The 12,181-nt window shown below is 38.2% G+C and overlaps 1 protein-coding gene and 1 pseudogene across 1 annotated transcript; one reads left to right on the plus strand and one right to left on the minus strand.

The window, feature by feature from the left end:
* The window catches only part of LOC107611148, a 44,002-nt pseudogene extending 33,772 nt beyond the window's left edge, over positions 1-10,230 (minus strand).
* LOC107611149 lies at positions 10,375-11,141 on the plus strand. The gene is made up of 2 exons (XM_016313106.1): positions 10,375-10,575; positions 10,653-11,141. The coding sequence occupies exons 1-2, from the start codon at positions 10,375-10,377 to the stop codon at positions 11,139-11,141; spliced, it is 690 nt and encodes a 229-aa protein (XP_016168592.1).

A 12,181-nucleotide genomic window follows, 5' to 3' on the forward strand; every position in this document is an offset into this window, starting at 1 on the left:
TATTCCAGCATGAGTGAGAACCGACAGATGATTAGCCGTGCGGTGACAGCGCACCTGGACCATTTTCACTGAGAGGACGAATGGTAGCCATTGACAACGGTGATCCACCAACACATAGCTTGCCATAGGAGGAACCTTGCGTGCGTGAAGAAGATGACAGTAGGAAAGCAGAGATTCAGACGACAAAGTATCTCCAAAACTCCAACATATTCTCCATTACTGCATAACAAGTATTTATTTCATGCTCTTTTATTCGTCGCAATTCAAACTGATAATCATAATTGACATCCTGACTAACAATTACAAGATAACCATAGATTGCTTCAAGCCAACAATCTCTGTGGGATTCGACCCTTACTCACATAAGGTATTACTTGGATGACCCAGTGCACTTGCTGGTTAGTGGTACGAGTTGTGAAAAGTGTGATTTACAATTCGTGCACCAGTACGCGTGGGGTGGCTTGTGCTTTACGCACCCCTCCTGTGCGTCTCTCGCGCAACTCTCTGTCTAGTTGCGCAGACACATACGACGCGTATGCGTCGTTGACGCTTGCACGTCGATCCCCCCTCCCCTTTTTTTTAATGTAGAATGCAAAATGCAAAATGCAGATGAGTATGCAGAAATTATGAATGAACACGAATAAAAATAAAATAAAATAAAACTAAGAACAAAAAGGAATGAATATACCATGGTGGATTGTCTCCCACCTAAGACTTTTAGTTAATGTCCTTAAGTTGGACATTTGGTGAGCTCCTTATTATGGTGGCTTGTGCTTGAACTCATCTTAAAACTGCCACCAATGCTTGGACTTCCAATAAGCTCTGTCTATTCCATGTAAATTTCTCAAGCCTTGATGGAGTTCTTCACAAGCTTTGAGCTCCCAAAGTTGATCTTCTTGTATGCCGGGATCCCAAATCTTGATTCTACACCCGTCTTCAAGTGGATCATGATGATTCCATCCAGATGGTTCAGCCTTAGAATTCTCATTTAGGCACCCAAAACATCCTCCTAGACCTAATTAATTGAGAATTATGCCAACCCTTGCAATCAGGCCTTGAGCTTCCAACCATAACGAACCTAGGATGGTGTTGCCAACCACTACCCATCTCCCTTTTACTCTTAATGCCACAAAGAGCTCTAAGTTAACCATCTGTCTCAAGTAAACCATATTCAAGTGGGAAAGTAAAGGTCAAGGATAAGAATTTTACCCACTTGAATGTTGTATTGGATGGTAATGGCTTTGGGGGAGGTGTTTCTAATGATCTTGCAAGCTCCACTCCCTTGTGCTCTTCTTTGAATTCTTCCACCTCCTTGTAAGCTTCTTCAATTTCAACCTCTTCCTCTTGGTAGCTTTCTTCCAATTCAATCTCCTTTTCATTGCTTTCCAAGGGCATGGGAGGTTGTGCTTCTTCTTCTTTAATCTCCATATCAAGTCCAATGAGAGAGAATTCAATTGTAGATAAGGATTCATCAATAATTGAATCTATCTCTTGATCATCCCCTTCAAAGTCTTCAACCAGGCTATGCCTTGGAGGTTGTACACCCTCCTCAACATCAATTTCAAACGTCTTTGAAGGAGGCTCTATAACTTGACTTTTCCATGGAGGTTCAGCATCTACCAAGTCTTCAACCACTTCTTCCTCTTCAATAATTACTGCTTTGTCCAGTTGTTTTAATATAAAATCGTACTCATCCTTGATGATTTCCTTTCCATGACAACTCCCTTCAATTACTTCTTCATCTTCAAAGGTCTCTCCTATCTCCACATTTTGGGCCTCCTTTTGCTCTAAGATAAAATCAGACTCCTCCTTGATGTCTTCCTTCACTAATTCTTCAGCCACTCCTTCGACTTCAAGGGTCTCCACTGCCTCTACCTGTAGGGCCTCCTCTAGCTTCTTATGAAGTATGAATTCGCGAAGACGATCCCTTTTCTCTTGTTCCTTGTCAATAGCATAGCTGGGATCATCTTGCTCTTGGATTGATGGATGTGGGTGCTCTTCCATAGAGGGTGGTGATGGGATGGGGAGATTATTATGTGGTTGAAAAGGAAGCGCACTAGAGCTTGAGGGTTGAATATTGGAGGTAGAGGGTTGGTTCATACGGGATATAAGATTTTGGAGTGTAGAGGTGAGACCAATGATGTTAGAGATGAGTGTGTTGTTATCCAATGGAGGTTGGATGGATAGGAGGGTTCATTTGTTGGGAGAGAGGGCTCATAATACGGAGGTGGTTCTTCTTGATAAGGATATGGAGATGGTGAATATTGAGGTGGTGGTTCTGGGTGTGGTTTATATGGTGGTTGGAGTGGTGGATAAGGATTAGGGTCATATGGAGGTGAATGGTGGAAAGGGGCTTGTGAGTATGGTGGTTCAAAGTTATGTTGAGGAGGGGGTTCATAAGCATATGGTGGGGCTTGTTGGTAACTATAAGGGAAATCCACCATATTCATCATCTTGGTACGCTCCCTGGAATGGCTCTTGACCATAGTAATTTGGTGGAGGTTGGTTGTCACGAAAGGGTCCACCATAACTATTGTCTTGGTATGCATCACAGAATGGTTGTTGGTTATAGCGCATTGGAGGGGGTTGTTGCCAAGAGGGTTGATCAAATCCTTGTGGCTCCTCCCATCTTTGATTCTTCTAACCTTGATGCCTATTTTCATTATAGCTTCCATTCCTTACAATAACATTGGAACCAAACTTGAAACCAGAGGGGTGAGAATTCATAGTAGCTAAAGAAAATAAAAATTAATGAAAATAAACTCCTAAAACTAGAAACACTAACAAAGAAATGAAAAAGCAAATATTTACAATAACCAATAATAAGGCACACGTTTGTAATTCCTCGGCAACGGTGCTATTTTGACAAGCGGACTTTTGCCGGTAAAGAATTTCATAAAAGTAATCAAGTTGTAGGTATAGTTTCTAAACCAACAGAGAATCCTTTCGTACAAAAGTTTTGGTTGTCACTAAAGCAAACCCAATAAAATTTATAACCGAAGTATTTAAACCTCAGGTCGTCTCTTAAGGAATTACAGGGAAGTATGATTTATTATTGGTTATGGAAAAAGTATATTTTTGGGTTTTTTAAGATAAGAAGCAAAAATAGTAAATGGCAATGGAAACAAACTAACTATAAAAACTCTTGGCAATGTATGAGAATTGGAAATCCCATCCTAGTTATCCTTATCAGGTGTGATGAGAATTGTTATTGCTCCCACTTAGTTAACCCTTACTAAATAAAGGAAAGTCAAGTGGACTAATCAATTTGATTCCTCAAGTCCTAGTTAACTTCTATGGAAAGACTAGCTTTAGAGGGATCCAAATCAATCAGCAATTTCCAATTTTCAATCAACAGTTGAGTTTGACAACTCAAGTTTCACCAATTACTCAACCAAATCCAAAAGGGGAAAAATCTAAATTATTTATATCATAAATAGAAGAAAACAATCATAAATCTGAAATACCTTGAATTGTATTAAATAGAAAATCAAATTAAACATAGGAATTCATAAACCAAATTGGGAAAATAATCAAACTAAAGTAATAGAGTAACTGAAAGTAGAAGAGAAATTAAATTAAAGAAACATTGAACCTGGAATGAAGAAAACGAAGAAATCCTAATCCTAAAACTTAAGAGAAATCCTAATTCCTAAAACCTAAGAGAGAGGAGAGAACCTCTCTCTCTAGAAACTACACTAAAATCTAAAATTGTGAATTTGAAAGTTGTTTATTGAATGAATGAATTCCCCCACTTTATAACCTCTAATCTGTGTTTTCTGGGCCAAAAACTGGGTCAAAAACAGCCCAGAAATTGCCCCCAGCGATTTCTGATACGTCCAGCACGCGGTAAAGTCACGCGTGAGCGTCATCCACGCGTGGGCGTGGAAGCGTCACCTATCTTCAAAGCAGCTATGGCAAATTATATATTGTTGCAAATCCCCGGATGTTAGCTTTCCAACACAACTAGAACCGTCTCATTTGGACCTCTGTAGCTCAAGTTATGGTCAATTTAGTACCAGGAGGTCAGGCTGGACAGCTTAGCAATTTCTTCAACTTCTTGTATTCCTTCCACTTTTGCATGCTTCCTTTCCATCTTCTAAGCCATTCCTGCCCTATAAACCCTGAAATTACTTAACACACATATCAAGGTATTGAATGGTAATAAAGAATAATTAAAATTGACAGTTTAAAGGCTTAGGAAACATGTTTTCAATTATATCACAGGATTAGGAAGGAAAATGTAAAACTATGCAATTAGTATGAATAAGTGAGTAAAGAATTGATAAAGACCACTCAATTGAGCACAAGATAAACCATAAAATAATGGTTTATCAGCAGGTATGGAGATACTTCTTCCATAGAAATCAGAGGTTGGTATGGTGTAGTCACCAAGAACCTTTCTTGCATCTTCTCTATTGTTAGCATTGTCTGCCATGTCTTCTGCTTCTTGTTCAAAATTTTTTGAGAGGTTTCTTCCGGAGTGTTGTGCTTTAGCTTGTTATAAATGTCTCCTTAGAGTCCTCTCAGGTTCAGGATCAAGATTAAAGAAAGGTTCTTTATCTCTGTTCTAGCTCATAAACAAGAAAAGAAAGCAAAGAAAGAAGAAGAATGGGAGCTCTATGTTCAAGAACAGAGGACTCCCTGTGAGATGTGAAGAAGAAAGAAGAATAAAGATAGAGAAAAGAGAGAAAGAATTCGGCTATGAAGAGTAGAAGAATTCAAAAATTAAAAAGCAAAAAGAGAAAATATTTTTGTTTTTATTTTAATTATTAATTAAATTCGAAAATAAAAATTAATTAACTAAAAAGATTTGAAAATTAAATGATGAATTTCAAAAAAGAAGAGAGAGAAAGAGAAGATATTTTCGAAAATTAGAAGAGAGAAGAATTAGTTAGGAAGTTTTGAAAAAGAAGAAAGAGAAAACAAGTAACTAATTAAGAAAGATTTGAAAACAAGATAAGATGGAAAGATAAGATAGAAGTTGGAAAGATTTGAAAAAGATTTGATTTTGAAATTTGAAATTAGAAAAGATAAGATAAGAATTTGAAAAGATTTGAAAAAGATAAGATTTGAAATTTGATTTTTGAAAAAGATTTGATTTTGAAATTTTGAATTTTGAAATTGAATTTTAAAATTTGAATTTGAAATAAAATAAGGTAAGATTTTTGAATTTTAAAGAAAGATAAAAAGATAAGATAGTAGTTTGAAAAAGATATGATTTTTGAAAAGATTTGATTTTGAAAAGATTTGAAATTTAAAATTTAAAACTAAGATAAGATAAGATAATTATTTTGAAATTAAAATTTGAAAAATTTGTTGAAATTAAAATTTGCAAAATTTGTTGCAATTTTACTACGAAAATCCACTTCCGGGGCCCACCTGGTGAGTGTTTGGGCTGAGCAAGAGAGTAAGCCACGTGATAGGAGGGCTCTAGGGTGTTGAACGCTGGCTAGGGGCACCTTCTTGGGCGTTGGACGCTGGTCACTCCTCCCTTGGGCATTGGATGCCAAAATAGAGCAAATGGTTGGCGTTGAACGCCAATTTTGGGCCTTCAATTCTGAAGCAAAGTATAAACTATTATACATTTCTGGAAAGCCCTGGATGTTAGCTTTCCATAGTCGTTAAGAACACTTCATTTGGACTTTTGTAGCTCCAGAAAAGCTCCTTCGAGTGCACAGAGGTCAGATCTTGACAGCATCTGCAGTGCTTTCTCCGCCTCTAAATCAGACTTTTGCTCCAGCTCCTCAATTTCAGCCAGAAAATACCTGAAATTGTATAAAAACACACAAACTCATAGTAGAATCCAAAAGTGTGAATTTTGCACTAAAACCTATGAAAACTTAATAAAACTTAAACAAAACATACTAAAAACTATATGAAAATGATGCCAAAAAGCGTATAAAATATCCGCTCATCAGATGCTCAGATGGTATGATCCGGTATTGTGTCTTAGATGAGGAATCATAGTAGATCCTATGTCATTGTCATAGTTCTGAGTATGGAGGCCACTTTGGTGGCGAAAGGAAAGCCACCAAGGTTCTTCAAAGCGGTTTTTATTGGCCGACTCTCTTCCGAGACTCACGGGAATTTTTTAGAAACTGTGACAAATGTCAGAGAGCTGGAAACCTTCCCTACAATGATGAGATGCCACAAAAAAGGATTCTAGCAATTCATTTGTTCGATGTATGAGGCATTAACTTCATAGGACCTTTTCCTCCCTCATACTCAAACACTTACATGTTGGTGGTAGTGGATTATGTGTCCAAGTGGGTGGAAGCGATAGCTTCACCCACCAATGATGCCAGAGTCGTGCTGAGCTTCTTCCAAAGATATATTTTTAGCTGGTTTGGTGTCCTTAGGAAACTAATTAGTGATGGGGGAAGCTACTTCTGCAACAAACAGTTGGATTTACTCCTACAAAGGCATGGAGTCCGTCATAGAGTGGTAATGATGCGTGAGCATCTTATACCCTTTTTCCTAGTATTTTCTAGTTTTTTTTAGTTAGATTTTATTAATTTTTACCATGTTTTAGTGCAAAATTCATCTTTGGATGATACTTTGAGTCTGTGGTAGTTTTATGATATTAGGTGAATTTTGGGCTATTTCGGCAAAGTCTTGTGCAGAGACGAAGAAAGGATAGCAAATGCTGTCAACCCTGACCTCCCTGTATTCCAACGAGCATAACTTGAGCAACAGAGGTCCAATTGATGAAATCTTAGTGACGTTAGAAAGCTAACTTTCAGAGCTTTTCAACGATATATCATAGTCTATACTTTTCTTCTAGAATGACTACCAACACTGGCGCTAAACGCCAAGCTTAGGCATTTAGCGCCGAAAAAGGAGTAGCTCCCAGCATTGAACGCCCAAAACTGGCGTTCAACGCCAGCCAGGGAGTAGGAACCAGCAAGCTCACCTCCCCTATGGGCGTTCAAAGCCCAGAATTAAAGTTGAACACCAGGAATCAGCCCAAGCACTCACCAAGTGGGCCCCAAAGTGAATTTTAGCACTCTTTAGCTTATCGTATCTTATCCTGGTAACTTTTATATTTAAATTAACATCTTTTAGGTTTAGCTTTTACTATAAAAAGAGGAGATCACTTAGGTTTATGGACATTCAGACCTAGAGAGATCTTCTATACTTTTACTCTGTTTTTTCTGTAAATCATGAGCAACTAAACCTCCTAGTTAAGGTTAGGAGCTCTATTTATTTCTATGGATTAATATTATTACTTTTCTATTTAATATATGTTTGATTAAGTTCTAAGGTGTGTTTTCATTCTTCATCTAAATGAAATTGGGTGGAAAGGAAGTATGACCCTTTTTCTACATGAGTTCCTGTGATACTCTAACCAATGTCGCTTGAGCTACAGCTTGAAAACATTCCTCCTAAACTGCAATCTATCTGGGCTAATTAGATATGTGACATATAATCCGGTTATTTTTGGGTAATTAAGGTTTCTGTGGTGCTAAACTAGTTTTCTAAACTTCACCCTCTAATTCGAAAGGACTAACCTTGTTTATGGCCTTTTAGTAGGATTGGAGGAGATTAATTCGCTAGGGAAATAGGTTTTAATCACTTACAGTTTGCCATAGAATGAATCATTCATTGTTAAAGTAGTTAGTAAGAAATATTAATTCAGAAAGATAAACATCTCCGAGACCTTAACTGTTTTTCTTTATATTGATCTTACATCAACCTTTTCTTGCTTCACTGATTTATGCATTTACATCAACACAACCATCTTTTACTAATTTCCTTACTAAGTCCAGCAAGATGACTATTACTTGCTCAATCCAACAATCCTCGTGGGATCGACCCTCACTCACCTGAGGTATTACTTAGACGATCCAGTGCACTTGTCGGTGAAGTTGTGCGAGTTCTAATTTTGTGCACCATGTTTTTGGCACCGTTGCTGGGGATTGTTCGAGATTGACAACTACCGGTTATCTTGTTGCTTAGATTAGGTACTTTTACTAGTTTTTCATTTAATTGTTTTTCCTTTTAAATTTTCGAACCTTCTTTGTTTATTATCTTAAAATTTTTCGAAAATTCATCATAGTCATCTTTTTGTTTCTTTCGAATTTTGTTTTAAAGTTTAAGTTTAGTGTTCTTAGTAGTTCTAGTTAATAATTTTTCTTTTTTTGGATTTTTGAATTTGATCTTGTTTGCTTTCATGAAAATTTCAATTTCTTTCTTGATTATCTTTTTTTTCCTTTGATTTTTGAAATTTTTGCTGCCTTCTTTTTACTGAAATTCAAATTTTAAGTTTGGTCTCTTTGTTTTAGTGTTTATTTTTTCTTTTTAAATTTTCAAAAAAAATATACAAATACCTTTTCGTTTAAATTTTTAAAATTTTTTTAATCTTTTTCTTGTGTTGATTTAAATTTTTAAGTATGGTGTCCTGCTAGTGATCTTTTTGTTTAATTTAATTTTTCTTTAGTCACATTTTGTTTATATTTTTTTATCTTTGATCTTTATCTTATCTTTTTACTTGACTTTCAAATATTGTTATCTTATCTTATCTTTATTTTAAATTCAAATTTTAAGTTTGGTATTTTTTAGTTTTTCTTTCTTTCAAAATTTGAATTTCAAAATCTTTATTTGAACTTTTCTTTTCTGAATTTCAAAAATTTTCAAAATAAGCCTTCCATCTTGAATTTCAAATATTGTTAGTTAATTGTTTGCATTATCATATTTTTTTTTAAGTTTGGTGTCTCTTTAATTTTTCTTTTTTTTATTTTTTCGAAAACCTTTTTAACCTCCTTCTTTTTTTATTTTCAAAAACTCTTTAAATAAAACCCCCCATCTTTATTCTCAATACTCTATCTCATTTGATATCTTTATTATAGTTTCTCATAGGGAGTCCTCTATACTCTGACATAGAGACTCCCATCTTTTCCTTTCTTGGTTTGTTTCTTGTTGTTTATGAGCAAGAGCAAGAACAAGAATAAGGAAGCCCTTCTTGATCCTGATCCTAAACCTGAGAGGACCTTGAGGCGACGATTGCAACAAGCTCAAGCTTGCAGAGACGGAGAGAATCTCACAGAATCTCTTGAGCAAGAAGCTAAAGATATAACTATAGCAACTAATCCAAATGCTGGAGGAGACGCAAGGAAGGTCCTTGGCTCCTACACTGCACCCACATCTGACTTCTATGGGTGCAGCATATCTATACCTGCCATAGGTGCCAACAACTTCAAGCTTAAACCTCAACTGGTCACTCTGGTGTAGTAGAATTGTCAGTTTCATAGACTCCCGCAGGAGGACCATAACAAGTTCATATCGGATTTCTTGCAGATCTGTGATACTATTAAGACAAATGGAGTGAACCCTGAAGTTTACAAGCTCATGCTCTTCCCTTTTGCTGTAAGGGATAGAGCAAAGCTTTGGCTGAATTCTCAGCCTAAGGAGAGCCTGGACACATGGGAGAAGGTGGTCAATGGATTTCTGACCAAGTTCTTTCCACCTCAGAAGCTGAGTAAGTTTAGGGTGGAAGTCCAAACCTTCAGACAGAAAGTGAGAGAATCTTTCTATGAAGCCTGAGAGAGGTACAAACAGCTGATCAGGAGATGCCCTCCTGATTTGATCTCAGAGTAGACCATGTTGGAGATCTTCTATGATGGCCTCTATGAGATGTTCAAGATGTAATTGGATCACTCTGCCGGTGGTTCACTCTACATGAAGAAGACACCTGAGGAGGCGCAGGAGCTCATTGAGATGGTTGCCAATAACCAATATATATACACTTTTGAGAAAAATCCTGTGAACACTAGGACTACTCATAAGAGAGGAGTCATGAAGGTGGACACTCTGGATGCTATTTTGGCTCAGAACAAGCTCATGTCCCAGCAGATTAACATGATCTCCTAGCACCTGAGTGGGATGTAAGCTTCATCTGTTACAACTCAAAAGGCATCCTATAAAGGAGACGCTGGTGACAATGCTTGGACCACCATAGAGGAAATGAACTACATAGGAAATTCTCCCAAAAATTCCAATAATAATTTCTATTCAAACACTTTTAATCAGGGATGGAGGAATCACCCTAACTTCGAGTGGAGAGATCAGCAGAGGCCTCAACAAAGCTTCAACAGTAATCATAGTGGAACCAATCAAAACAGGTTCAATAATAGACAATTCCAACCCTCTCAACAACAGATGGAGACACCCACATAGAGTCTCTCTGACCTGGCTACAATAGTATCTAACCTCTCCAATACCACTCATAGTTTCATGGTAGAGACTAGGTCTTCCATTCAGAATTTGGAGATACAGATCGGTTAATTGAGAAAGAGGATACTCGAGGTACCCTCCAACACTCTTCCAAGCAACACTGAGATAAATCTAAGGGAAGAGTGCAAGGTCCTCACTATGGAAGGTGAGGCCAAACCTAAGGAGGAAAATGTTGTTAAGGAACTGAAGGAGAACAAGGCTCAAGAAGAGACTGTGAGTGTACTCACACACACTCCCATGAAGATGAAGGAACCTGAAGACCAACCCTCTCTAGACGTACAAAAGGAGCCTGAGGATGAGCAACTTGCTCAGTTCTTAGCAGTCCTCAGGAAGCTGCAAGTTAATATCTCTTTTGCAGAGGTGTTGGAGAAGAAACCCCTTATATCGCCTATTTCAAAAGTGTAATTTCTGAAAAGACGGCCCTGAAGGGGGATGAAACTGTGGTGCTGACCAAGGAATGCAGTGCCCTTGTGCAAAGGAAGCTACCTCCAAAGATGCCAGATCTCGGAAGCTTTCTGATTCCCTGTACTATAGGGACCATCACATTTGAGAAAGCACCATGTGACCTTGGATCAAGCATCAATCTTATGCCTCTCTCTGTGATAAAGAAGCTAGGGATCCAAGAGATGAAGCCTATAAAGATCTCATTAGAAATGGCAGACAAGTCCCTGAAATGGGCATATAGACTGGTAGAGAACGCCCTTGTAAAGGTTAAAGACCTTTACCTCCCTGTAGACTTTGTGATACTTGACACTAGAGAAGATAGGGATAACTCCATCATCTTTGGAAGGCCCTTCCTAACTACTGTGAAGGCCTTGATTGATGTGGAGAAAGGAGAGCTAACTCTGAGGCTATGGGAGGATCATATCCTGTTTAAGATTCTCAAACCTCACTCTCTCGGATAAAGGAGGTACTACTATGCAACACTTAGTGTTCCAGCCTTCTCTCTCAGTGCAGAGCTTTACAGAGTCTCTAAACATCAAACCTAAATTTGGTGTTGGGCATCCATCATCAACCATTGAGGAGGGAGGCATTAAGAAGAAGGTACCCAAGGGCTGGTGGAACAAGAAGATCCCAACTGAAGACTTCTCACCTGACATGAGAGTTGTCTTCACAAGCAGTCCAGTCATTCCACATACTGTGAACCAGATCCTGTCTTTGGAATTTGTTAAATTAATTCATGAGAGCACATGAAGGAAGTTCACCATGAGCGGTGAAGATCTGAGCCCCTATGAACCTCCGTAAAGAAGCTGTCCGTCAAGCTAATGACGGTAAAGAAGCGCTTCTTCGGAGGCAACCCAACCATATGTATAGTACATCTTAATTTTATTTTCCTTTATATCGTTTTAGTTTTGATTTCATATCATTTTATTTTCTATTATTTTTCATAGTTTTCCTCTTCTTTTTAATGTTCGTGATCATGCGTAGCACTTAGAACAGAAACAGGAACGCGTAGGAGAGAAAACAGAACACCCTGGAGGGATCCCCATTCTGGCGTTGAACGCCAGGACTGGCGCTCAGCGCCAGAAGGGGGTAGAAGCAGCGCGTTCAACACCCTCTCAGGAGTAGCTCAGGACCACCTTTAGGTCCCCTTTGGGCGTTCAACGCTCATTCTTGGCGTTGAATGCCCCCCCCCCACCCAATTAAAAAAAAAGTAGTTCACCCCTGGCATTCAATGCCGATTCTGGCGTTGAACGCCCAGGGGGAGCAGGGGTACTCAAATTTCGAAGCTTCATTAGCCATTTGGTCCCACCCAACCACCACCTACCCCACCATTCATTCAATCATATCCCTTCTCTCTCCTCTTACACTTACTTTTTCATCCACATTCATCCATCACATCTCTATCAATTTCCTTGATTCCTGCACCCCACCTTTTCCTCTTCCCAATAATCACTCATAAATTCTATTAACTCCTTTTTCCACCAACCTCACCCATTTCAAA

Source organism: Arachis ipaensis, chromosome B08 (assembly GCF_000816755.2).
Source record: "Arachis ipaensis cultivar K30076 chromosome B08, Araip1.1, whole genome shotgun sequence".
NCBI lineage: Eukaryota > Viridiplantae > Streptophyta > Magnoliopsida > Fabales > Fabaceae > Arachis > Arachis ipaensis.

Bases quoted from the DNA above. Each gene is read 5' to 3' on its own strand.
- LOC107611149 (XM_016313106.1), top strand. From the start codon at position 10,375: ATGGAAGGTGAGGCCAAACCTAAGGAGGAAAATGTTGTTAAGGAACTG. The intron at 10,576-10,652 runs GTTAATATCTCT...ATTTCTGAAAAG, and splicing joins CAGTCCTCAGGAAGCTGCAA to ACGGCCCTGAAGGGGGATGA.